Source organism: Syngnathus typhle, linkage group LG16 (genome assembly GCF_033458585.1).
Source record: "Syngnathus typhle isolate RoL2023-S1 ecotype Sweden linkage group LG16, RoL_Styp_1.0, whole genome shotgun sequence".
Lineage (NCBI taxonomy): Eukaryota > Metazoa > Chordata > Actinopteri > Syngnathiformes > Syngnathidae > Syngnathus > Syngnathus typhle.
In genome coordinates, this window is record NC_083753.1 from 4324956 (window position 1) to 4350049 (window position 25094).

At 49.3% G+C, this 25094-nt stretch overlaps 1 protein-coding gene across 11 annotated transcripts in view; it reads left to right on the plus strand.

Moving 5' to 3' along the window:
* syne2b (spectrin repeat containing, nuclear envelope 2b) overlaps positions 1-25094 on the plus strand; it is a 72668-nt gene that overhangs the window by 17865 nt on the left and 29709 nt on the right. For 10 of the 11 annotated variants that reach the window (XR_009718429.1, XM_061301990.1, XM_061301992.1 and 7 more), the window contains 30 exons: positions 9359-9471; positions 9563-9731; positions 9810-9906; positions 9978-10177; positions 10491-10679; positions 10781-10909; positions 11494-11595; positions 11701-11877; positions 11957-12115; positions 12229-14073; positions 14157-14288; positions 14365-14558; positions 14640-14715; positions 14789-14886; positions 14954-15074; positions 15213-15494; positions 15567-16102; positions 16396-16545; positions 16603-16753; positions 16868-17026; positions 17094-17261; positions 17333-17434; positions 17505-17705; positions 18484-18691; positions 18767-18879; positions 18963-19165; positions 19224-19322; positions 22895-23177; positions 23265-23477; positions 23920-24174. Coding sequence is in view for 10 of the 11 variants with exons in the window: in XM_061301990.1 (XP_061157974.1) it covers positions 9359-9471; positions 9563-9731; positions 9810-9906; positions 9978-10177; positions 10491-10679; positions 10781-10909; positions 11494-11595; positions 11701-11877; positions 11957-12115; positions 12229-14073; positions 14157-14288; positions 14365-14558; positions 14640-14715; positions 14789-14886; positions 14954-15074; positions 15213-15494; positions 15567-16102; positions 16396-16545; positions 16603-16753; positions 16868-17026; positions 17094-17261; positions 17333-17434; positions 17505-17705; positions 18484-18691; positions 18767-18879; positions 18963-19165; positions 19224-19322; positions 22895-23177; positions 23265-23477; positions 23920-24174 (6924 nt within the window). In the remaining variant the exon portion in view is untranslated. The remainder of the gene's footprint in view (positions 1-9358; positions 9472-9562; positions 9732-9809; positions 9907-9977; positions 10178-10490; positions 10680-10780; positions 10910-11493; positions 11596-11700; positions 11878-11956; positions 12116-12228; positions 14074-14156; positions 14289-14364; positions 14559-14639; positions 14716-14788; positions 14887-14953; positions 15075-15212; positions 15495-15566; positions 16103-16395; positions 16546-16602; positions 16754-16867; positions 17027-17093; positions 17262-17332; positions 17435-17504; positions 17706-18483; positions 18692-18766; positions 18880-18962; positions 19166-19223; positions 19323-22894; positions 23178-23264; positions 23478-23919; positions 24175-25094) is intronic. The other variant, XM_061301995.1, reaches the window with a different exon arrangement.

Below are 25094 nucleotides of genomic sequence, written 5' to 3' on the forward strand. Positions count from 1 at the left end.
CATGACAAAGGGCATACACTTGACCTTGTCATCTCCTCTTCGGCCATAAGCAACCTACAAGTTCACGAGGTCGGCGTGTCTGACCACAAACTTATTCAAATGGAACGGCCTTTCCCACGCCCCCACTCCAAACCCAAGCGGCAAATCTCATTCAGAAATTTCAAAAACATCAACCAAGACACTATAGCACAGGACCTCCAGCTTCTCTCCTCCTCCTCTGCAACCTTTCCATCAGTCAGCAAGGCAGTGGACCATTACAATAACTCTTTGGCTTTTCACTTTTTCACGCCCCCTGGTACACCAGTGAGCTGCGTCTGATGAAGTCAACTGGACGTATCCTGGAGCGTCATCTCAAAGCCTCAGGACTGACCGTGCACAAACAGGCCTACAAAGAACATCAAAAGGCCTACTCAAAAGCCCTTGGGACTGCACGTGCCCAGTTCTACTCCAATATCATAAACAATACCCCTGGAAATTCAAAACAGCTCTTTTCAACCATCAACCACTTTCTCAAACCCCAACCCACCACGCCAACAGAATCTTCAGAGGTAGTGTGCAATAACTTTATGACCTTCTTTACCGCTAAGGTTGACAACATCCGCACCCAGCACCTCTTCTCTTCTGGCCCCACCACTTGACCTCCTCCCCCCTTCTTTCCACCCGGGACAGTCCAGCCTCTCTACTGCTTCTCCCCTATCTTGCAGTCGAATGTAGAGGACATCATCAAAAAGATGAAACCCTCCATATGTGCCCTGGACCCTTTCCCCACAGCCCTCATTAAACAACAAACCTCAGCCATTAGTCCCTTAATAACCAATGTCATCAACCCCTCACTCCAGTCTGGCTTTGTACCCCCTGCATTGAAGACTGCCATCATTACCCCCCTGCTCAAAAAATCCTCACTTGACCCGGACAACCTTGCCAACTACAGACCGATATCTAACCTCCCGTTCCTCTCCAAGGTTCTGGAAGAAGTGGTAGCTGCCCAACTTCACACTCATCTCACCCGCAATAACATCGCTGAGAAATTTCAATCCGGTTTTTGCTCTGGCCACAGCACTGAAACAGCACTTGTTAGGGTCACCAACGACCTTCTCATGGCTGCAGATGCAGGCTCCCCGTCACTCCTCATTCTGTTGGATCTGTCCGCTGCATTTGACACTGTCCACCACAATATCCTCTTTAACCAACTTCACTCCACTGGATTCTCTGGCACTGCTCTAACCTGGCTTCAGTCCTACCGCTCAAACTGAACCGCGTACGTTTCCCTGGGAGGGAAGAAATCCGATAGGGATCTGTACTATTCCTCTCTCAGCCACTGTCACAAACCTGGGTGTGAAACTGGACCCTCAACTCAACCTAGAGTCACACATAAAACACATCTGCAAAACCTCCTTCTTCCACCTCAGGAATATTTCCAAACTCCGCCCCACACTTACCCTGACGGACGCTGAGAAAGTTGTCCACGCCTTTATCTTCTCAAGGCTAGACTATTGTAATGCACTCCTCATCGGGATCCCTAGCAAGAGCCTCCAGAGCAGGGGTGGGCAAACATTTTGACTTGCGGGCCGAACTGGGTTCTAAATTTGGACCGGAGGGCCGAACCAGGAGCAGATGGATGTAGTGTTTGTGTGAAGTAATATAAACGACCTGTAAAGGTCATTGCATAAAAGGTCTGGGCCTTTAGTAGGTAGTAAATAATGGATATTCAAAGAAAGTTTTGGGAAAACAAATGCATTTATCAACAGCATTAAAAAGAAAAATCACTAAAAAACTGCTTTCAGTGATTCTCATAAAATACGACACTGTTATTATGAATAACAGTCTCCATCACTTCAGTGCCTGCAGGTCAGATTAATGAAAGATGTTTATATTATGAGATCACATCGAACGGCAAACATTCTGACCAAATATATCATCTTGAAGAATCGGTAAAAGCATACTTCCAAATAAAGTAATCAAAACGGCAACACGGTGAGGGGTATCTGAAAATCAGAGCAGAGTTTTAACTCACAAACACCTGGTAACAGAGGTGAGGAAACGGGAAACACTTCCTTAAAGTAAGCCTTAAGAACTTTACGGGTTAAGACTAGTCGCAAACAGGTGGTGCATCAATGTCCTTGAGCATCCTTCATTGTTTGAAAATGAGAATGGTCGCTAGTTTCAATCCCTGCTATTTGTACAAATCATATTCTAAATGCATTTTTTTACAACAAACTTGAGAGCCTCCCCTTCATTTTCAGTGGGAACAGTGTTGTTGGTCTCCCTTTTTTGCTAGTGCGTCATAGTCTGGAGTAAAATTTGTTGTGGCAATTCTTAGGAGAGATCCGAGGTGTCCGTTTACCTCGATCTGTGACGGGTTGATGTTGATGTTCATGTGGCTGAACGTCACGTCACGTACGTCGAGCCAAATTGGCCACTCTTTTTTAAACACTCGGCACTCAGTGTCCACTTTGCTTTTCCTTGGACGACTCATTTTAATGGAAGGATTCCAGGGGAAGGTTTGTGGGCGGCTTTAGCGTAAAACTGTATCTGAAAGCTCAGCGCGCGATTTACAAGAATGCTGTTGTCACAGCCCACGCTCTAAATTCGGCACTGATACAAATAGAGCGCGAGTGCGCCATGTGCGTACTACTGAGCATGTACACGCACTTGTGAGTGTGCACCGAGCTTTCTGACACGGCTTCCGGTAGTAAATCCGCAGGTGAGCGGTTCCCCATCTACACAACGCAGCAGAGGATCCACCTGGCTTGTGGAGTCCCCATTGCTACTAGGTTAGCGGAGACACCAAAACATCCCGTTGCCTGTCAGAGTAGGGATCGTTGGTTGCTTCACTGACATTGAAACGCCCTACCCTAAACGATAGAGCCCCTTTGTAGTTAGGCTTCCCCACCACTCTGAAATTAGGGGTCCAGCACTCTCTGTAACTTGCAGTGGCTGAGGTGAATCCAGCGGGGCTTCTCTGCAATTTTCACTGCGGTGATGGTAGTCAACAAGACTTGGAATGATCCCTCCCACCGGAGGCTGGCCCAGTTTTTCCTGTTGACGACCTTGACAATCGTATAAATATTAAATAGAATTGGTCCGAGTACCGATCCCTGTGGGACACCACACGTAACATTATAGAGCTCAGAGGATGTATTGCCATGGACCCCTCGGTGTGTCCTGTCTGATACATATGAATAGAATCAGCCTAGTGCTGACCCTGAAATACCAACACAACTTTTAAGATGCCCTAATAAAATATCGAAGTCGAAGGCAGCACTAAGATCGAGTAGTAACAGTACCGATGAAGTGTTTGAATCCATAGCTATGAGGAGATTATTAGTCACTTTAGCAAGTGCTGTCTCAGTGGAATGATTAGCTCTAAAACCAAACTGAAAAGATTCATATCGATTATTGGCGACCATGTAATCAATAAGCTGCTGCGGTACTACTTTTTCAAGAAGTTTTTCTATGAATGGGAGGTTTGAAACTGGCCTATAATTACTGAGACAGTCCGGGTCACGATTTGGTCGCTTAAGTAACGGTTTAATGATAGCGGTTTTACTGGCAGTTGGCACTATCCCAGAGGAGACAGGTTGATTATATTTAAGACGGACGGTCCTAAAATTTGGAATAATTAAGTAGTTTGGCTGGAAGCGGGTTGAGTAAACATGTTGTTTGTTTAGCTGCACTAACCAATTGTGTAAGCCTTTCAAGGGACACACTTTTAAAATTTGAGAGGGTTATTGCATGATCATCAGTGCCGGTAATCGGCGGTCTCGACTGAGCGATTGGAATGGTATTCTTGATCTCATCCCTAATAGATTCAATCTTTCGAGCAAAAAATCTCATGAACTCGTCAGCTGAGTGGAAGGAGCTATCGGGGGTCGGCTGGCGTAGTGTTAGCTTTGCCACTGTATCAAATGGGTATTTAGGATTGTTTTTATTTAGATTAATGACTTGCAAAAAATAACGAGTTTTTGCTAAGATAAGCGCATCTTTATATTTCAGGAGGCTGTCCTGCCATGCCTGATGGAAAACCTCAAGTTTGGTTAAATGCCATCTGCGCTCATGCTTTCTACATAATTGCATAAGCGTACGTGTTTCATCTAGGCAATCTACAGCGAGTTTTCAGACGTAGCGGCGCCACAGAGTCGATGGCATTTAACAATGTCGCATTGAATTCATTTCTAAGATTATCAATAGAGCCGATATATGCGAGAAATATGGCAGTTGCCGGCGACAGTAACTCAGATAGCGCAGTTGCAGTCATAGAGTTAATATTACGGCTGCTATAATTCTGATTGCTCTCTTGTCTTTGACTAATGATCAGACAAAACAGTAGTGTATATTTGATACACAGATATTTGATATTTATATTTGAGGTTGCAAGTCCTCGGGATAATACCAGATAAGGTATTTCCATTCTTATGCGTTGCTGCCTGTACGGCTTGCGTAAAACCAAATGTATCAGTTAAAGTCTGAAACGCCGACGTAAGTGGCTCTGACGGTAAATTCATGTGGATATTGAAATCGGACGAGTGTAAACCCTCCTAAACAGCTTGAAAAAATCGGACAAGAAAGAATCTATGCCCTTCTTTGATTAATGAAAAAGAAACTCTGTTTTTTTCTTGCCCATTCCTTCCACTGGGACTTGTACCTAAGCTATTTCTTGGCTCGGAAAAACGGACAAAGAAAAATCTACGCCCTTCTTTGATTAACAAAAAAGAAGCTCTGTGTACCTTAGCCCGTTCCTTCCACTGGGACTCAAACCCAAGCCGTATCTTGTGCACTTTTCACTTAAACATTTCACGTTAGCGCTTTCACATCACATAGGCCTTTAACTTGCTTGTCCCTTGGTTCATTGCACTTTCGGATCCCGTCAATCCGCTGTTGTCAGATTCTTCTTCTTATCGTGGCTACAAGGCAGTTAGTTACAGGCTTGGCTAGATGTGGTTCAGCCACAGCTGAACACATTTCTGTCCCTTTTCGTTAAACTCTGCTAAATCCGATGCTGTGCAGGGATGTTCCAGCAAGGGACACATGAAGAGGTGTTGCATGGTCTGTGGTTCAGTGCCACAGTCACACTCAGTGTTCTGATCATCCAGATGTCCCCATTTGGCGAGAGTGACTTTTGCACGTCCAACACCAGATCTTAGTCTATTTAGGCATTTCCACGTTGCATAGTTGGTGTCTGCTCCTGGGGGCATTGCCTCGCTTGCCTTAAGTTCCATTGTAGTTTCTGGTGGAAGATTGTCAAGTCTTTCTTCCCACCGAGTGACTCTTTCAGTGCCTATGCTCGGTGTTCTGAGGGGTGGGATACTTTTCAGAAGACTTTTCCTGGACTTAAGGCGGCTTTAGGCTGGTACATGGCCGAAGAGAGGATGTCTTTGGTCAGTGGACTGTTGTTGCCGCTCTTCCTTGCTTGCTGCTTGTCTACGTATCTCTGGTGGGGGTATTCCTGCCAGGATGTACAGGCGTTCTGTAGGCGTTGGTTTTAGACAGCCAGTGATAAGACGGCAGGTAGCATTTAGGGCGGGGTCCAGCTTCTTGGCATGGGCAGCTCGGTCCCATACTGGGCAAGCATACTCCGCAGCTGAGTAGCAGAGAGCAAGTGCAGTTGTCTTGAGAGTCTGTGGATTAGCACCCCATGTTGTGCCAGTGAGCTTGCGGACAATGTTTTTCCTCGCAGCTACTTTGCACTTAGTCTTCTCAATGTGGGTCTTAAAGGAGAGGCATCTATCCAGGGTTACCCCTAGGTAGAGTGGGTGCGCACAGTGTTCAACGGGGGTTCCTGACCAGCTGACCTTCAGTTGGCGCTTAGCTTCACGATTTCGCAGGTGGAAGGCACACACCTGTGTCTTAGATGGGTTTGCACGTAGGTCAGTGCTTCTCAATTATTTTCTGTTACGCCCCCCCTTAGCAAGAAGAAAACTATTCGCGCCCCCCCCTCCCCACCGTGACTATCCTAACTTGTCTTGTAAGTCGTAAAATGTTGCACTGTCGCAAACGTCACAGAAGTAACAATGAGAGTGCCACTGCCCCCTGCTGGGAAGATGCGCAATTACACTTTATTTTAGTACCGCAAAAAAAAAAGCCTGTTCCCCAGGGTCACACGCGCCCCCCCAAGTATAGCACGGCGCCCCCCAAGGGGGGCGCGCCCCACTATTTGAGAAGCACTGACGTAGGTGGTTTTCTTCATAGTAGGGTGTTAGCTCTGTCAGAGCATTGGAGAGTCTGTCTTCCACGATTTTGAAATCAGTGGCTTGTGCACCTATGCCAAGATCGTCTGCATATATGAAGCGATGTGTGTCTGCACTTTTTGGTTGTTCGTTGGTGTAGATGTTGAAGAGAAGTGGTGCCAGCACACTTCGCTGTGGGAGGCCATTCTTGAGTCTTCGCCACCTGCTTTTCTTTCCTCCAAGTTCAACAAAAAAGCGCCTGTTTTCAAGCATGCTTTCAATCAGCTCTGTCAGACGGATGTCTCTTGTGGTCTCCGGGATCTTGCTGAGGAGACGTCTGTGGTTGACTGTTTCATAGGCAGCTAAGAGGTCGACAAACACCACACCAGTTACCATCCCTTCCTCATAACCATCTTCGATGTACTGAGTGAGGTTGAGTACTTGGCTAGTTGTCGACTTGCCAGGGCGGAAACCTGCTTGTTCAGGGATGAGGTGTTCATCAACAAAGGAGCCGATTGTGTTGAGGATTAGACGTTTGAAGAGCTTGTAGGTGTGACTCAGAAGTGAGATTGGTCTAAAGTTCTTGGGAGCTGATGGGTCTTTCCCAGGTTTCAGCAGTGCTATAATGTGGGCCTTCTTCCAGATGTTGGGGAGCTTGTGTGTTGTCAGGCACTCATTGTAGAGCTGTAGGAGCGATGTCTTGGCCTTGTAACCGAAGTGCTTGATCTGTTCGGTTGCGATGTTATCCAGTCCAATGGCTTTTCCTGGTTTGAGGGTAGTGATTCCCCCTTCCAGCTCTTCCATGGTGAGCTGTCTTGCAAATGCAGGGCCCTCGATGTATTTCTTGCGGTTCAGTTTGATCTTTTTCGCGCTCTTTCTACTCTTTCCATTTTCAAGCAATTGGTTGGCAACTTGGTTGGCAGTGACTTTTGGCCGCTGAGGAGCTGCTTTTGGGTCACGCCGTAGTTTCTGAATAAGTGTCCATGCTTTCTTGCTGTTTCTTGACATGTCTGTGGACTCAATAAGAGCATTCCAAGTCTTGCTTCGCTCTTGGGCAATGGTTTTCATCACCTTCTCACCTTGGGCAGTTGTCTCCTCTGAGAGGGGATCTAATTCAAACATGCTGATATAATTGTCATAGAGTCCTGCACAGTCCTTTGAGAGACCAGGTATATATTCAACTCTACAGCCACGGGGGATATGTTTCCGAGCAGTTTTCAGCACCAGGTTAGCAAAATGGTCATAGTTTGTGCTTACCGGTATTATATTCTTGATCTTCTCTTCCAGCTCGTTGGTGAATCCTTCCCAGTCTGCTTTCTTGTAGTTGAAGCGCCTTTTGAAGGGCACAATGGTTGGGACTACAGCTGCGGTGATTTGGATCCCGATGGGACGGTGTTGGCTTGATGGAATAGGGTCCAGCACAGTCTTTTTACACAGTCCAGCGATGTTATTTGTGACCATGGTGAGATCTGGATTATAGCCCCGTTTCCACCGAGCACTAAAGAACGAGTATGGTAGCTTGGGGTCATGGATAAGACTTAGTTTGTCGGCCTCTATCCATTCCTCAACTGCTTCTCCATCCTTGTTAATTTCAGGTTAGCCCCACTGGATTCTATGGCTGTTGAAGTCACCAATAATGATCTGTGGTTTGTTGTGTACTTTGGGGATTGGCTGGGGGAATATGAAGTCTACAGGTGGTGGTTTATAGACAGATGTTACTACAGCACTACTTAGCTCGACAGATAGGACTTCGATATCAGGGTCATCTGACATGTCTGTGTCTTCTATAGCTAAACCCGGTTTTACAAATATGGCACTGACGTACTGCCTGTGAGGTCGTTCAATGGCCAGGACCATTCCTGGTATGGTGGGGCGATTATTTTCACTCCCTCTGTGCATCTCTTGCAAGAAGAGCACGTCACAGTGTTGTCTGCTGCATAGATCGGCTAAGATTGTTCGTTTTGCAGAGGAGAACCCTTCGATGTTCACAAATAGGACCGTCAATGCTGGTCGTGAGGAGGTTCCTCGTTTCCAAGGTCGACCTTTGTGTCTATCTCCAGGCATGATGTTGTTTTCTGTTCTGTAGCTTTGTGCCTTGTAGCTTGCGTAGCTTGTAGATGCGTTGTAGCTTGTAACCTTAGCAGTATCTAGTCGATCTTGTTGATCTCGTCAATACTCCCAGGGCCGCGACGTGGACGCTCCTTTCATGACCCCTGTTGTCAGATGAAGGCAGACTTAAGATGCTGGTCCAGCGAAGAATTCACTTCCCAGGACTTTTTTTTACCAGGTCTTGTTAATGGACGCTGGCCCATCGACGGTGTGCAGCACGTCATCCACTGTCCGTCAGCAGTCGGGTATGTTGGCATCCGGGTCACGGCACCAAAATGATAGAGTTTTGCCCACTCTACCTTTTGTGCAAGAATCACACGTGAGACAGTTTGGCCATTTTACGCTTGCAAGCGGAGAAAGCCATCAGCGCGCTGTGTGGTACAGAGGTGCTTGAAAGCAGTCTGACTTTCGCTCTTGGAAGAGAATATTTATTGAGCGAAGGCAGGGTGGGGGTGAGATTGAACAGGTTTCGGGGGTCACCTCTGCAAACTGGTTAAGCGGTGCAGAGGGTCTTAGCGGTTTGTTTTACAAGGTTGTAGAAACAGATACTAGTGGAGCATTCTAGATAACTAACTAAGCAAGAATGTTTCCACATCATTTGGAAGGTTTCAACAACTGAACGTGGAAACTTCCCAGAGTCAAGGAAACGTGGAAGGTTTTAACAAAGTTAATGATTCAAGTCAACATTCCAACATAATCATACGATCACAATAATTTGTCAAACCAAAGAGCCCCTTTTTTGTCCGATTTCCCCTCAGAGTACGGCTTTGACGCTAATGCTACTTGGCTAGCAATTACGTAGCTGGCCTTCACCGCAGCATCACTGACCCCTCGGCTCCGGGTGAAAACAGATTCCTGTTTCCTCAGACCAACCAACATTTCATTTACCTTCTGTTTTCTCAGTACTCCTTAAGCACCGGAACTTGCTGCATGCACACCAGGCACACGGGTTTCCCATTCACCTCCGTGAACATATAGGAAGAAGTCAATTTTTTCTTGAAAAATCTGACACTGAGTCCACTTCTCTCTTTTATGACAAAGACATTTTGCAGACACAACAAAGAGGGCATATGTTGTTCCAGGTGTGCCTTCAGGAGATTTCCCAGCAGATGAGCACATTCCAGGCCTTCCAAAAGCAGCAGGAGTACGGAACCATGCTGGTTCCTATTGAAAAAATAGAGGATCTGAAGAGGAGGTGGGTAGGCGTTATTTTAGTCCAGCAAATGTTCCTTTCTTTTGAGTTTGACTTGGGCGTCATCACTCAGCCAAGCTTTTTCCCCGGCCAGGTTCACCGGTGTGAGAGTGAGCGCCAAGTACCACAACATCCAGCTGAAGTACCGACAACATCGTCACACGGTGCTGGATTTGCTGAGCCAGATAGGGAGCCGAGTGCACTTGTGGGCCAGGCCTTACCTTTCTCCAGAGGCGCTTAGGCTTTTGCTGCACGACTGGCATGTGAGTTGTCGCAGATTCGCATTGTCATGGAATGGAAACATTTGCAGGGTATTTGATGGCGGCGCCTTTGTACCACAGGAGCTGGTCACTAATCAGGAACTTCCTTCCTCGCTGGAAGCCGCTCTCCAGCAGCTGAAGGGAGTCTCGGAGATATACTCGACCAAGTCTGCTCTCTGTAAGATGTGACTTGCCCGAGACTTCCTGGCAAGACTTCCCAAATCCATGGTGTGTTGACCTTGCTTTCAGCTGCTGACTACCGCCACATTTATCAACAAGAGACACTGCTGGAGGAGGACACGGCGGCCGCGTTGGCCCAGGTCAGCTCAGCCAAGAATACGCTGGCACGGGTTCTGAGCGCCTGGGACTCCTACAGCGACGAGTTCAGCAGCATGCAGGCGTGGCTGGAGCAGGACTCGGACGCACGGGGCTGCGGCTCCCGATCCACGGTACTCACCAGTAGGGATGGCTTCCCACCAAGCCACCAAGTTTGCTGGCGTGACAGTGGTCATTTTGATTGATCTTAGTTATAGAAACGGAATGTTAGCTAAGCCATTTTTCGACAATTAGCATTTGGAGCCATTGCACATTTACTGTGTGAATATGCAAAAAAAAAAAGAAAAAATGGTGGAAGAATGTCACCGATATAAAGAATTGGCATGGGGTGGCCACCCAGTAGCTCCACCCCTGACAGCAGAGAAAGCCCATGCCTCCTCTTCTAATGGAAATGAGCCATTTCCGACATGTGTTTTTGACACCAAGGCGACTGCGGAGAGCGTAGCCGAGTGGGCGACCCGACATGCTCACCTGAACGATGTGGCAAGCTTCCTGATGGAGTCGACCGACCCAAGGACCAGCAGCAGCCTGGAAGAGGAGTTGGTCAAGCTCAATGCCCAATGGGCTGACTTTGTCCACAGAAACACAATTGAGAACCTTGGTCCCATCGTAATGGTTGGTGTGAGCGTGCGAGCTGTGTCTTCCTCTCGTGCCACGTGTCTCCCTCTGCTTGACACTTTGAGTCCAACTGGTGAGCCTGTTGGTGTGTTTTCCAGGATTGCAGCTCTGACATCCAGAGCAGAACACCACACGTTCAGGCTCTTCTCAAGGAGACCACACTTCTTCTCCAAAAACCTGTCCAAACAATGTCAGATCCTCTACGCACCTATTGGAAAAGAATACAGGTAACAAGAATCTAGTTGTGAAGTCATTTTGGAAACAGCATGGCTGTTGTAGCTTAGCTCGCACACACCATTTTGCACCAAATACCCTTTCCCCCATTGTTGGCAGCACCATCCTTACACACTGAAGCTTTGAATGAGGAAACAATCGACAATCTAGTCAACTTCCTGTCTTGAAGCACGCTAGCGCAGGTCAAAGGTCAACTACCTTTTCCTTTTTTGAAATACTTTTAGTGGATATGAGTCTCCTGGGATGCGCAGGTCATAGTGTACAGGGGTACAAACGAGACAATAATAATGTGCGTGCACGCATGCGCGCGCACACACACTCACACAGACACACACACACGCACACACACACACACACATAACGACTGGTCGGGCACTCCTAAAGCGCTATGGGAATGCACTCGGTCCATTTAGCAGTAGAACACTTTGGTGGTGGTGTTGCAGCAATTCCTCTCATATGAAGCGGTTGGGATAATGAACGGATGGATGGATTTTGGCCGTTGCGATCCCTGGCACGTAGTATTTCAGAAACAATGCTGAGTTTGAATCATCTCACGTGTTTGTGTTCTGTCCGTCAGCTGCTCTTGAGGAGGCTGAAGGATGTGGATCTGGAGGCACTTGTTTCTTCCCCAGAATCTTCTGTGGGGCAGTTGGAAGAGGTGAAGATGGCCGTGGCTGAAGTATGTCATTGCCCGAACCCTTAGCCCTCTATGAATGTCCCACGGCTGTGCACGGCTGGCGGCCTCAAGGGCGTGCGTGTGACAGAGTGCGTCTGCTTTAATCAGGCGAGTGAGACCCTGTGCGAGGCAGACCGCTTGTGTGCAGTGTTGCAGTGCAGTATTTCGTCTCTTGATACTCGCTTGGCCGAGCTTCTGCACTGGGAGACGGAGGCTCAGGAAATGCACCAACTACTGGGGACCACGGAGCAACAACAGCAGCAGCAGCAGTACCCGAGAGTTCAGGTGAGATGATCTATCGAGCGGGAGTCTGGTGCTTTCCCCATAGGCACTCTCTTCATTGGACTCTTGTCTATTCCTGCAGGTCCTGATCTCCCGTGGCCTTCAGCTGGAAGGTCAGGTGGTGACAGAGGAGCAAGCTCTTCAGGCCTCCATTCGGGCAAATCAGAAGAGCCCGCCCATTCCCTACTTACAGACCACTGTTATGCAGGATCGAGTGCAAGCGGCACTGGCGCAGTCACAGGCCAGTGGTCTTGTTCTTGGTGTTGCGCTTCTTGGGAGAAAGAGACTGAAGCGATTCAAACGGACGCATGACATAAAGATTAATTCCATCGGATTTTGTTTGCCCCATTACAGGAGGTAGTCAGGATGCTGAGCAACTTGGGAGCGAGAAGAGACACAAGCACGAGTCCTACGGAAGGTCGTTCAGCCAAAGTCTTCATCCGAGACGAAAACACAGCTCCTCAAGGACGGCGGCCGGACACTGCGCCGCCGCAGACATCCCCCGTGGAATTACATCCATGTCACGAAACGTTTCTGTCAAACGTAGTGGTTCAACATTGCGGAGAAGGAAGGAAGAGTGTGTCTTCCCATAGCTCTGCGCAGCAGATTCCAACGGCAGAGGCTCCGACTCCTTCCTGGACAGGAATGAGTGAGCAACAGCAGACCATGGAGCTAAACAGCGGAACAACACAGCAGAAGCCAAAGTGTCACCGGCCTCACGTCCAGGTACGAGCCAAAGGAGAGCCAAAGGTAGGAAAGATGCATCAAGACGCTGAGCACCAACCGACAGACACCAAGGAATGTAAAGCGGGCCAGTATGTGTTCACACACGTGGATGTTGAACCAAAACTCCCACATAAAGCTGAGACACATGAGCCGATTTCATCTCTCCGCCCACAATGCAAAAAGGCCCAGGCCGTGAAGAATCGCCCTTGGCTCCGAAACAGGTCGCAGGTTCGGCTTGAACCTGCCCTGCAAGGCCGAGTTTTTGCTCAAGGGCCAACCTGGGCCCAAGATAGGCCCGTATCCCCCATGCAGGACATGATTCTGCCATCTCACATTCAGGTTGGTTGTCATCTGCAGTCATGGGCCCCTGTCGGCCCAGACACCCCGATGCCACTGGCCTGCTCCCAAGCCGAACCTGAACCTTTGGTCGGGGCTCAGGCCAGTTCGGAGCCAAGGCCCGAGCCTGAAAACCAGGCACAGGAAATCCTGCCACATCAGTACCAGAGTCAGATGCCCCAGAGCAGTCCTGCCCACACGCAAGCCCAGGCACAGACGCCACCTCAAAAGTCCGTTGCTCCATCTCAAGCCAAAGCAGAGCCCATAGCAACGGTCCATGTGGCTCCAGGCCAAACCCACGCCCGGACCCAAGTGGGCAGCTGGTCTGCCATGTCTGCGCAACCTGGGGCTTTAGTAGAACTCCAAGCCCGGCCTCCGACGTTCATACAGGAGCCTCAATGTCAAGACGCGATTCAGCACAGGCATCATACTCCCCAGCCGGTCGTTGAAGCTCCACAAGCACCGCAATTGGCCCCGAGTGCTCGACCACAAAGACCTTACATGAGGCACTCTGGCTATTCGACCATGCCGCAACCATCTCCTTTGCAGCAGATGCAGCTGCACTCTCACGCCCTTGTCCAGGCGGGGTCTCTGTGCCAAGCCAGGCCCCAGATTCAGCATTCCCCAATGCGAGCCGCCGTTTTGACACTACCGCAGTGCGTGCCCGAGCAGTTTGCGACTCAACTACTATGGCGATACAAAGCGGAATTCCAGTTGACTGCTCAGCCCAGAATTGCAACACTGACCCAAGGCAGCGCTTTAGCTGCGTCAAAGCCTTTGCCCCAACCGCTGTCGCCTCTGATGACTGTTGAGCACCCGCTCGGACCTGCGACACAGTTTCAAACACAGACCCAAACGGCAACCATACCTGATCCCCAATCTCCGGCACAGGCGATGCTCCAGGTCAAGCTTGCTCCACAAGCTCAGGATCCATCGCAAGACAAGCAAAAAGATTCCGTAGCCGTTCTGGAGTCTCATATGTGCGTGCGATCCCGGGAAGAATCGCCACACCTCCTGGCTCCTCGGCAAGCCTACACCAAGGCCCGGGCTTTGGCTCAAAGCAATTTTGAGAAGTCCAAGCACTGTCTGCAGGAACACATTCTGGAGGCCGTCAGTCATCAAGCGGCAGTGACAAATGTAAGTGGGATTCTTGGCAAAATCTGAATATTTGTCCTGTTAGGAGAGCTCGGTTGACCTAAGCAAAATGGACACCTGTGTAGACTCTGAGGACACTGGATCCAGAGTTACTGGAGGGATTCCTGAGGGCAGCCAAAAGCATGGAGGCCTTCTGTACACCTTGGCAGCTCAGAGACATGCAGCTGTTGACACAGTCTTTCAGCGCTCAGTGGGAGGTAGGATCTGAGAGCTTCATTTTGGTCAAAATGCTTTTCAGTCATTGCTCTGAGATGGCTTTCATGCACCCTCAAGGCTTACTTTTCATCCGAGGGCGACGGTGCCCGAGCGTGCCAGCGAGTGGAGGCCTTAAGAGAGCTGTGCCATGTGCTGAGTCCGCAGGACGCCCACCGCTTGGCCCACACTCAACAGAGCGAGTGTGAGAGTAGCCTGGCTGTCATCCAGCGCCAATTTGGCAGCGACCAACAAGCTCCGCAGTCTGACGAGCGGTGAGATGGCCGGGGTCGCTCGGTTCTCACAAAGAGCCGCCTTTCTGCTTCTTTTTGAAAATAACCTTTGCTGTTTGACAGAGTTGCTGTCTTCAAAGTGGAGCAGACTCCGTCCGTCAAAAGCATGCCCCTCGGTACACCTCAAATTCCATCTGAGGTAACATCGTCATTGGAAGCACATGTGGGCTAAGGCACCACAGCGTCACTGTTAAGCTTTTTTGTGTGTGTAGGTTTCGCAAAACAAACCCAAGGCAGTAACTTCTGAACAAAAGGTTCCAGGTCAATCTTCTGTGGATGAAGATGGCAACCAAAAGGAGGCTTTAGAGAAGTGAGCGCAGCAATGGAGCTAATACAATGCTTGAAATGGCCTTTGCTCATCGTGCTTTTGTCTTTAGATATGAAATTTCCATGAACTCTCTGCAAGTCCAGCTGTGGAAAAATGAGCAGGTCATGGGAGATGTTCCCTCAGACTCTGTGACTCTAAAGGATCTTCACTCGCGGCTACAGGAACTCCAGGTACCGTTGGAAACATTTGCACAATTGAAAGAAAGCAATGGAGAGAATCCAGCACCTTTATTTGACAAGAGCTGCAGATGTAACACATAATGCCTTGGCACCACCACAGACAATTGAACACCATTTTTTCTCTGGTAGTTCCTGAGGCAGGACACAGAGTCTTTGTGGCTTGAGTTTACAAAGCAGTGCTCCCAACTGCCTGGTCGAGAGCAGGAGAAATGCTACCTTCAGAACCAGTGGCGGGCCCAGCAGGCGCAGCTTCAGGGAAGAGGTGGTTCCCTCGGTGCCGCACTTAGGCAGATTGACTCCACTGAGAACCACATGGTGGACTTCACAGAGCGCCTTGAGCGTTACCTGAGACAAGCCAAAGACATCAAGGCCTTCACGCTGACTGATGCCAACATCCTGAAAGACATCAAGGTCCGATGGCTTCCGAAGTGACGTGAGGAATTATGCCAGCAGATCCTAACGTCCCCCCCTACCCCTTTGTAGGAACTTGACAAGAACATCCAGAGTGAATTGGATCAGCTGGTCCATCTGAATCCAGAATACAGCAACCTGGACCCCAGAGACTGCCTCCCTCTCTCGCGGGAGGTGGAAGCCCACAGATGCAGCCTGTATCAGCTTGCCCAACAAGTTCGCAAAAGCGAGGCAGCTGCTCGCGCTTTGGACCTCTTTCTCGTGTCCCTTCGCACGGTGAAGGAAGACATCGACCGACCTTGCGCCGATGCCAGTTGCGCCAAACTGGCTCTGGACAGCCTGAAAGACAAGGCGCCACAGTTAAATCTCCTGCTGCAGGGGGCCCGGTTGATGTTCACCAGGGATGGTTCCCCTGCATCCTGCCTGGACATGGTCAGTGTCCTGCTGAACAAACTGGAAGAAGCTGACAGTGGAGCGCTCAAGAGAGACGCTTGCAGCCAATTTTTGGGCTTAAGGAAGAGGACCCTGTTGGAGGAACTGAGAAAGATTCGGGCCACAGTGGAAGCACGAGGCTTGACAGAGGCCACCGTGCCAGCCGTGCAACACAGGTGGGCCTTTAGCCATGCAACGCAGGGGGGCTTTTAGCCATGTAACACAGCTGGGCCTTTAGCCATGGAACACAGGTGGGCCTTTAGCAGTGCAATGCAGGTTGGCCTTTCGCAGCCTTTAGCAATAAAGGTGCGCCTTTAGCAGCCTTTAGCAATACAGGTGGGCCCATAGCAGCCTTTAGCAAAGCAGGTGGGCCTTTAGCAGCACCCTTTAGCAACACAGGTGGGCCTTTAGCAGCATTTAGCAACAATGCCAACAAGGATGTGTTCTCAATCAGCACGTCTCACCATAGGCTTCGGGCTTTGTCTGACGTGGAGGGCCAGCTGCAAGCTCACAACTCAGAGATCCAGGGTCTCAAGGAGCTTCCCGAGTGTCAAAGTCAGAACCTCCTGGAGGAGCTGGAGGCCGAGTACAACTCGACTCTGATGTCTTTGGCCAACAGGTATGTCCGCTTCCTGCTCTTGCCTCATCCAGTTACTGAAGTCACTGTGTCCGACAGCAAACACCAGTGTGGCGTCCTGACCCAGCTGCTCAAGACGTTCCAGAGCTGTCGCAGCCATATGAGTGGCATTGTGCTGAGAGCTGAGCAGACCGTCGGCGAGCAGGCCTCGTACATGGGCAAAGACAACCTACGCAGGACCATAGCCAAGGTGAGCCAAAAGCTGGACCAGCACACGTGAGCTCCCCAGAAGCAGAACCAGTGCACGTGAGCTCACTTGCTCAAAGGGTGCTGGCCGGGCCTTTGCTCCGATACGCTCATCCAGGTGGTGGACATCAAGGAGGACCTGAGTGGTCTCGGCGAGCGCATGGATGAGTTGAGGACAGTTTGCAGGCAGCTGCAGTCCCAGCTCAAGAAGTTTCCAGAGTGCAGGGAAGCCGCGTTTGAAGCGGAAGCGGACAGGCTGATGGACATCTGGCTGGATGTGAGTGCTTTGCATTCAACAATCCACCAAAGCGCACTCCATTCCTAATTTGTCCCCTCCCGTGCAGGTGATAGAGAAGGTAGATGCATACATGGACAACCTTCAAGTGGGCTCGGAGCTGTGGGACAAGGAGTTGGCGTTGGGTGCAGAGATTGACAACTGGATAGCGTCCAAACTGGCCCTGTTTGCAGAGAGCCACCCCTTCCACAACCAGCAGCAAGTCTTAGCCTTGAAGGTGAGCTTCAAACACGCCATTTAGAGTCATTGAAAAGATACGAACCCGCTGAAGCCATTTTCAATACGTAGGAGGAGATCCAGGTCTACGAGAAAAACATCCAACATTTCCACAACAACTGCGAGGAGATCCAGAAATTGCTGCAGAGTCACGAGTCTCCGCTGGAGTTGCAAGTGAGTCGGAGGACCTTGAAAATGTTTGGAGGACCAAGAACCCTTTCCCATGCGCGGCCTTCCCTTCTAGGTGATGGAAACGCAGTTGAGGAAGAGGTTGGAGCAGGTGAAGGAGCTGTTTGCCGACTGTACCGACGTCTTTGAAGAGCTGATGGTGGTGAAAAACCATCTCGGCCAAAAGCTCCAGGCCTGCCTGTCGGCCGTTGAGAACATTAAAGGCTCCGTCAGTAAGCTCCAAGCCTCCCAACCAGATGCGGAGGCCCATTTACAGGTGTGCGGTGCAAACTGAAAAACTTAATGTTGATCATGTATCAATGTGACGACTCCCAATCTGTAGAGCTAAATAGCGAGTGTGCTTCTACTTTCAAACTCCTTCCTCTTGCACTCGCTGGAAACAACCCTCAGGTGGTTTTGGCAATTTGAATTTGCCCACAATGCATTGTACTCAGCATCAGTGTCCCTTGTTTGTTGAGTGCCATCAGCCACTACCACAGCGCAAAGAGTCGGGAGTCCTCCCGTCCCGTATGTACCCATTTCATTCTTGGTTCATACGTGTGTACGTAAGGGAGGCACAGTGGGTGAGAAGAGAGTCATGCCAAGTCTTTGCTGCCTCGAGCAGACGTTCAAGTGCGGACTGCCTGTGCTCTGGCCAAGGCTCACTTTCGATGAAGGAGCTGTCATCAGAGACTTGAAAGCAGACCCCACATTACAGAGTAACGTCGCATATCACTGCACACCATGTTGCACCGACTTCCCTTGCGGAAAGGTGCTTCTGAATTTTTTCTAAGAAGAAAAACTAGACTAATGCTAGATCTGCATCTAATCTCATGAGCCCCAAGTGTTACTTGCACTGTCCTCTGTTAAAAAGCAATGAGATCAACCCTGTAAGGATGCTTTTGGGGCTTTTTGTTGTTTTTTGCCCTTGCGTCCAACGCAATAGTTGGTACGGAACAAACCGTGACTCGGCTGAACCGTCCTTCCCTAAAAGTAGGTTTGATTCTGTGCCAGTCTCTTGCATCGTTTGCGCACTTTGTGCTGTTTTGCTCAAGGATTTGCACGATGGCCTCGAGGCCCAAGAGGAGCAGGCCGAGTTGGTGCTGAGAGAGATGGCCCTCGTCTCCGGCGTGGCTGGTACACAGGTGCTGGAGGAACTCTGGGCGGGTTGCGGGCAACTGATGGACGTCATCGCTCGCACCAAAGACGCCATCAGGCTCAAGAGAGAGGAGAAGGGCAAAGGCCCATTCGAGGTCATCCAAGGTCAGTCCATAGAGAGATGGCGTGGCGTCTTCCTAAGCGAGCGATCGCCTATTGTCTTTTGATTGCCTCGTCCAGACGAGAGGCAGTCTTTTGAGGGCTGGTTCCAGGACCTGCGGCTGGCCATCCAGGTCTCTTTTGAGGAGCCGGAGAGCAGTGCTGATGTAGAAACGGCGTTACAAAAGCTCACAGTGAGTGAGACACTCACTTGACACCGCCGCTCCGCTCGGTCAAGTGAGGAAGAGGGGCCGACGGTTTGCCTGCTCTCCCTCAGGGCTTTTTGAAGGCCAACCATGCAGAGGACCGCCTAGAGCAGCTGAAGGAACATATGGAAGGAGGCCACCTGCAGATCCATCCTCAGCAACTGCGTGAGCTCAAAGACTGGCTGAACGAGCAGTATAAGGACGTGGACACCTTCAAGGCGCGCTGTTTGAGCAGGCAGAAGCAAATGGAGTCCTTGAGTCGGGACATGAACAGGTAAATGGCACAAGACTCTCGTCTGAAGACAGGACGTAACCAACTGTGACCATTGCAGACTCCAGACGCAGTGTGATGCTTTCCATGAGTGGCTGCGGGGTCAAGAGGAGCTCAGCACGGCACCCAGTGCGGCCCAACGGCTCCACCTGCAGGAGAGGTAATCCATCGCAAAATAAAACAGCCAGCGTATTTTTCACACTCCGAGCCGCTGCTCTGTGTGGCAAAATGTTGAACCGCGTGGCTTTTAAAGTGGTGCGGTGTATTGGTCGATTTTCCTCTACGCTTTACCCACTTATCGTCGCGTATGACCAAGGACGCGAGCTTGCATGAGCGACCTTGCATGAGCGACAAAAGTGTCCGGGTCGGCCCTCATACAGAGCGACAGAGAAAGCAACAGAAAGGCCCAAGCATCTCGGGTTGCATTTTATTGGAGCAAAGTGTGCGAGAACCCTGCCAGGGCACCCAGGCATCAGTTGGTTTGTACGGCAGCAAGAGTATGAGGAAGGCATTCGTGCCTCCGGCGTGCTTGGAGGGTTTAAGCATCTGCAGGTGTCGCCAAGACCTGTGCCAAACATTGCTGCCGGTGTTTGCCGCTCCATGTACTAGAACAAGAGTGGGCAAAATTTTGGACTTGCGGGCCGAATTGGGTTCTAAATTTTGACCAGGGGGCCGAACCAGGAGCAGATGGATGTAGTGTTTGTGTGAAGTAATATTAACGACATGTAAAGGTCATTGCATAAAAGGTTTTGACCTTTAGTAGGTAGTAATGCATGGATATTCAAAAAAAGCTTTTTGAAAACAAATGCATTTATTAACAGCATTAATAAAATATGTCACCAAAAAACTACTATCAGTGATTCTCATTAAATATGACACTGTTATTATGAATAACAGTTTCCATCACTTCAGCGCCTGCAGGTCAGATTTATGAAAGATGTTTATCTTATGAGGTGAAATCACATCAAATGGCAAACATTCTGACCAAATACATCATCTTAAAGAATCAGTGAAAGAATACATCGAAATAAAGAAATCAAAAAGGCAACACGGTGACAGATATCTGAAAATCAGAGCAGAGTTTTAACTCACAAACACCTTGGGACAGAGGTGAGGAAACGGGAAACACTTCCTTAAAGTCGGACTTAAGAACTCTGGCAGTAAAGATTAGTCGCGAACAGATGGTGCATCAATGTCCTTGAACATCCTGCTTTGCTTGAAAATGAGTGGTCCCTAATTTCAATCCCTGCTATTTGGACAAATTATTTTAAAAATGCATTTTTTTTTTTTTTTTTACAACAAACTTGAGAAACTCCCCTTCATTTACAGTGGGAACAGTGTTGTTGATCTCCATTTTTTTGCTAGTGCATCATAGTCTGGAGTAAAATTTGTTTTGGCAATTCTTACGATAGAGCCGAGGTGTTGGTCCGTTAAGATCTAGATCAGGGGTGGGCAAACTTTTTGACTCGCGGGCCGAACTGGGTTCTAAATTTGGACCGGAGGGCCGGACCAGGAGCAGATGGACGTAGGCGTTGTGTGAAGTCATATAAGTGACCTGTAAAGGTCATTGCATAAAAGATCTTGGCCTTTAGTAGGTAGTAAAGCATGGATATTCCAAACAAGTTTTTTGAAAACAAATGCATTAACAGCATTCACATTTTCTTAATAATAATTCACTAAAAAACTGCTATCAGTGATTCTCATAAAATACGACACTGTTATTATGAATAACAATCTCCATCACTTCAGTGCCTGCAGGTCAGATTAATGAAAGATGTTTATCTTATGAGATCACATCAAACGGCAAACATTCTGACCAAATATTTTTCATCAAGCATACATCCAAATAAAGTAATCAAAACAGCAACACGGTGAGGGGTATCTGAAAATCAGAGCAGAGTTTTAACTCGCAAACACCTGGTAACAGAGGTGAGGAAACGGAAAACACTTCCTTAAAGTAAGCCTTAAGAACTTTACAGGTTAAGATTAGTCGCAAATAGGTGGTGCATCAATGTCCTTGAGCATCCTGCATTGTTTGAAAATGAGAATGGTCGCTAGTTTCAATCCCTGCTATGTGTACAAATCATATTCAAAATGCATTTTTTTACAATAAACTTGCGAGCCTCCCGTTCATTTTCAGTGGGAACAGTGTTGTTGGTGTCCCTTTTTTGCTAGTGCGTCATAGTCTGGAGTAAAATTTGTTGTGGCAATTCTTAAGCGAGATCCGAGGTGTTGGTCCGTTTACCTTGATCTGTGACGGGTTGATGTTGACGTTCATGTGGCTGAACGTCACGTCGCGTACGTCGAGCCAAATTGGCCACTCTTTTTTAACATTCGGCACTCATTTCTTTTTTTTTCGGGCCACTCATTTTAATGGAAGGATTCCAGGGGAAGGTTTGTGGGTGGCTTTAGCGCAAAACTGCATCTGAAAGCTCAGCGCGCGAATTATAAGAACGCTGTCGTCAAAGCCCACGCTCTAAATTCGGGACTGATACGAATAGAGCGAGAGTGCGCCAAGTTCGTACTACTGAGTACGTACACGCACTTGTGAGTGTGCACCGAGCTTTCTGACACGGCTTCCGGTAGTAAATGCGCAGGCGAGCGCTTCGCCATCTACTGGGAAAACGCAGTCATTGCAGGCAAAATGACCAAAAAAAAAAAGTTTAATAATACAATTTGTTCAGGGTTGGCGGGCCGGATTAAACGGTCCCGTGGGCCGGATGTGGCCCGCGGGCCGTAGTTTGCCCACCCCTGATCTAGATCTATGACGGGGCTTTGTTGATGTTCATGGCTGAACGTCTTGCTCACACACATAGGTCGAGCCAAATTGTCCACTCTTTTTTAAACACTCAGCACTCAGTGTCTACCTTTCTTTTCCTTGGGCCACTCATTTTAATGGAAGGATTCCAGGTGAAGGTTTGTGGGTGGCTTTAGCATAAAACGATATCTGAAAGCTCAGCGCGCAAAATACGAGAATGCTGACGTCACAACCCACACTCGAAATCCAGCACTGATAGACATAGAGCGTACTACTGAGTACGTACATGCACTTGTGAGTGTGCACTGAGCTTTCTGACACAGCTTCCGGGAGTAAATGTGCGGGCGGGCTTTCCCCATCTAAACACAGTCATTGCAGGGAAAATGACTGAAAAAAATGTTTGTGTTAGAGTGGTGCTCACTCCGACTTCTTTGCAAGAACCACACTGGAGACAGTTTGCCCTTTAGCACTGGAGAAAACCTTCGTCACCCTGTAGCATACAGAGGTGTTCGAAAGCAGTCTGCCTTTGGTCTCTTGCAAGAGAGTATTTATTGAGAGAAAGCAGGGTGGGGTAAGCATGGACAGGTTTGGTGAACTCCTGGCATCTGGTCAAATCAGACCAGGGGCTCTTAGCATTTTGTTTTACAATGTTGGGGGAAACAGAACAACTTTGATTGCTTCCTCTGCAGCTGGTCAAGCAGTGCAGGGGGACTTGTTTTACTGCGTTGTGAGAACAGGACAAGTTTGGTTAATCATTAGTTTACAGTCCAACATGATCATCCAATCAAACTAATCTGTCAACACTAACAGTGTGACACAACGGCACTTGCCATCCACAATGTTGCTCTTAATCTTTTGCGTGAGCGCAATAAACCCACTTTGAATCCTCTGACTGACAGCAGTGAAGTCATCTGCCTTTTTATACCCTCCTAGCAGGCATCGTTCATAGCTGCCGTCCTTTTCCCTTGTCATAGCCAAGCGGCCGACGTCCTGGTGGAGTTGCTGGATTCCGTGCGCCGCCATGGCGTTACAGCTGACCCCATCCTCAAGGATGTCGACGACGCCATCAGCCGCTACCGAAAGCTGGAGGCGCGGCTGTGGGCGCAGGCGGAGGAGGAAAAGCAAGTGATGGATGGGGGGCTGGGCCACTTTACTACCCAGGCCCAGTACCTCGGGTCCTGGTTCAAAGAGCTCCTGTGTTCCTTCACCTTGGTGTGCAGCCATCTGCCGTACCAAGAGAGGAGTCTTAAAGCGCAGGTTGGAGCTCGTACATTGCCTCGCATTCTCTCACGCGCAGAACAAACCCGTCAGCGGCCCCCTTGTTTCCCTTGTGCCTATCACCAGGCGGTATTGAGCGCAAAAGAGGAGGGTGACACCAGGATGAAGAGCCTGCAACTACAGTGCCAGAGTCTTTGCGAACAGGACCCGCACAGCAAACAGCGAGTCCAGCAGGCACTCCGAGATTTGGAGGATGAGTGGAGGAGCATCCTGCGGGCCGCCCAAGATGTGGTCGAAGAGGTCGAGATGAGAGATAAGCCAGCCCAGAGGGAACATTTGGTGAGTTTCACCTTTCGCGCTCTTGGTTTGAAGCACTGTTCTCCATGCAAGTTGGCAAAGCAAAATGACTGTCAAGCCTGAGGAAAGAATGCTGTGTTCTGTCGTGACTGACCTCAAAATCATTCAGCCATCACCATGCTGAAGAAATATTGATGGATGAATGTGGTCAAGTCAAAAGTCACGTCAGGTTGTGACCTTTTGCCCGGATACGAGCTTAGCGCAAGCTCTTTGATATGCCCGGCTGGCGATGATCTGCAATGAGCTTGAATTTCATGTCCTTACCAAGGCAGCGAGCGAACGGCCGTACTGTAAACAAAGCCGCCCGCTCGGAATGTCTACCGACGCAGCGGCTGTCAATAGAATGTCGTACTTCACGTGGTGTGATCACACGTTTATTTTGCCTTAACAAAATATTTTTTTCGTGCCGACTATATTGTTTCAGGAAGCCGCCATGCAGTCAGAGGCGCAGCACCTAAAGGAACAAGCCCAGTCTCTGCACAACAGTCCGGACTCGGACCAGGCGGCCCAGGAAGCGATCAGAGGCCGGACAGAGGCTGCCGAGGCCTCGGCCCAGATCAAGAACACCGCGCTGCCAGCTCACATTGAGGCCACTCGCTTGTGGATCGAAGAGCGTCGACAGCAGCTTCTCCCTCTCGGCCCTCTCGTGCCGCTCCAGGAGCGATTACGAGTGACGCAGGTGCCTTCCTCTCACGTTCTTGAGTTCCCCCAAGCAGCAACAATGCAAATTCACAAAGTTTGCTCTCCTCTCCCATCTCTGCATAACAAGAGGCTAGTGTCACGATTATGCCTTTTCAGAATCAGAATCAGCTTTATCGACCCAGTTTGTCCATGCCAAACAGGGAATTTGACTCCGTCTGATCTCAGCCTCTGTACAACATTTAAGTGACTGACGACATATAGGTATCTAACAACATTTAAGTGACGAGAAAAGGATGTTATTGCACAGTGATGACTCTGGGTCTCTATGAGTGGTGTGAGTTCATCAGAGCGACAGCCTGGGAAAGAAGCTGTGTCTGTGTCTCCTGGTTTTGGCGTACAGCGCTCTGTAACGCTGTCCGGAGGGGAGGCGTTTGAACAGACTGTATCCTGGGTGAGAAGGGTCTGCGGAGATGTTACTTGCACGTTTCCTGGTCCTGGACAGGTACAAGTCTTGGATAGGTAGGAGATTGGTCCCGATTATCGTTTCCGCAGACCTGATTGTCCGTTCCAGTCTGTGCTTGTCTTGTTTGGTGGCCGATCCAAACCAGACAGTGATGGATGTGCAGAGGATAGCAGTGTAGAAAGTTTTCAGCAGGTCCTGTGGCAGGTTGAACTTCCTGAGCTGTTTCAGAAAGTACATCCTCTGCTGGGCATTCTTCCGGACACAGTCTATGGGGCCGGTCAATTTCAGGTCCCGGGAGATTGTGGATCCCAGGAACTTGAAAGTGTCTGTGGTGGGAAATGGCCTTACTGAGGATAGTGAGGGGTGGAAGTGGCGAAGGGTCTCTCCTGAAGTCCACTGTCATCACGGTCTTGCGCGGGTTCAGCTCCAGGCGGTTTTGGCTGCACCAGTGGACCTGCCGCTCCATCTCATCACCGTCCCGGATCAGTCCGATG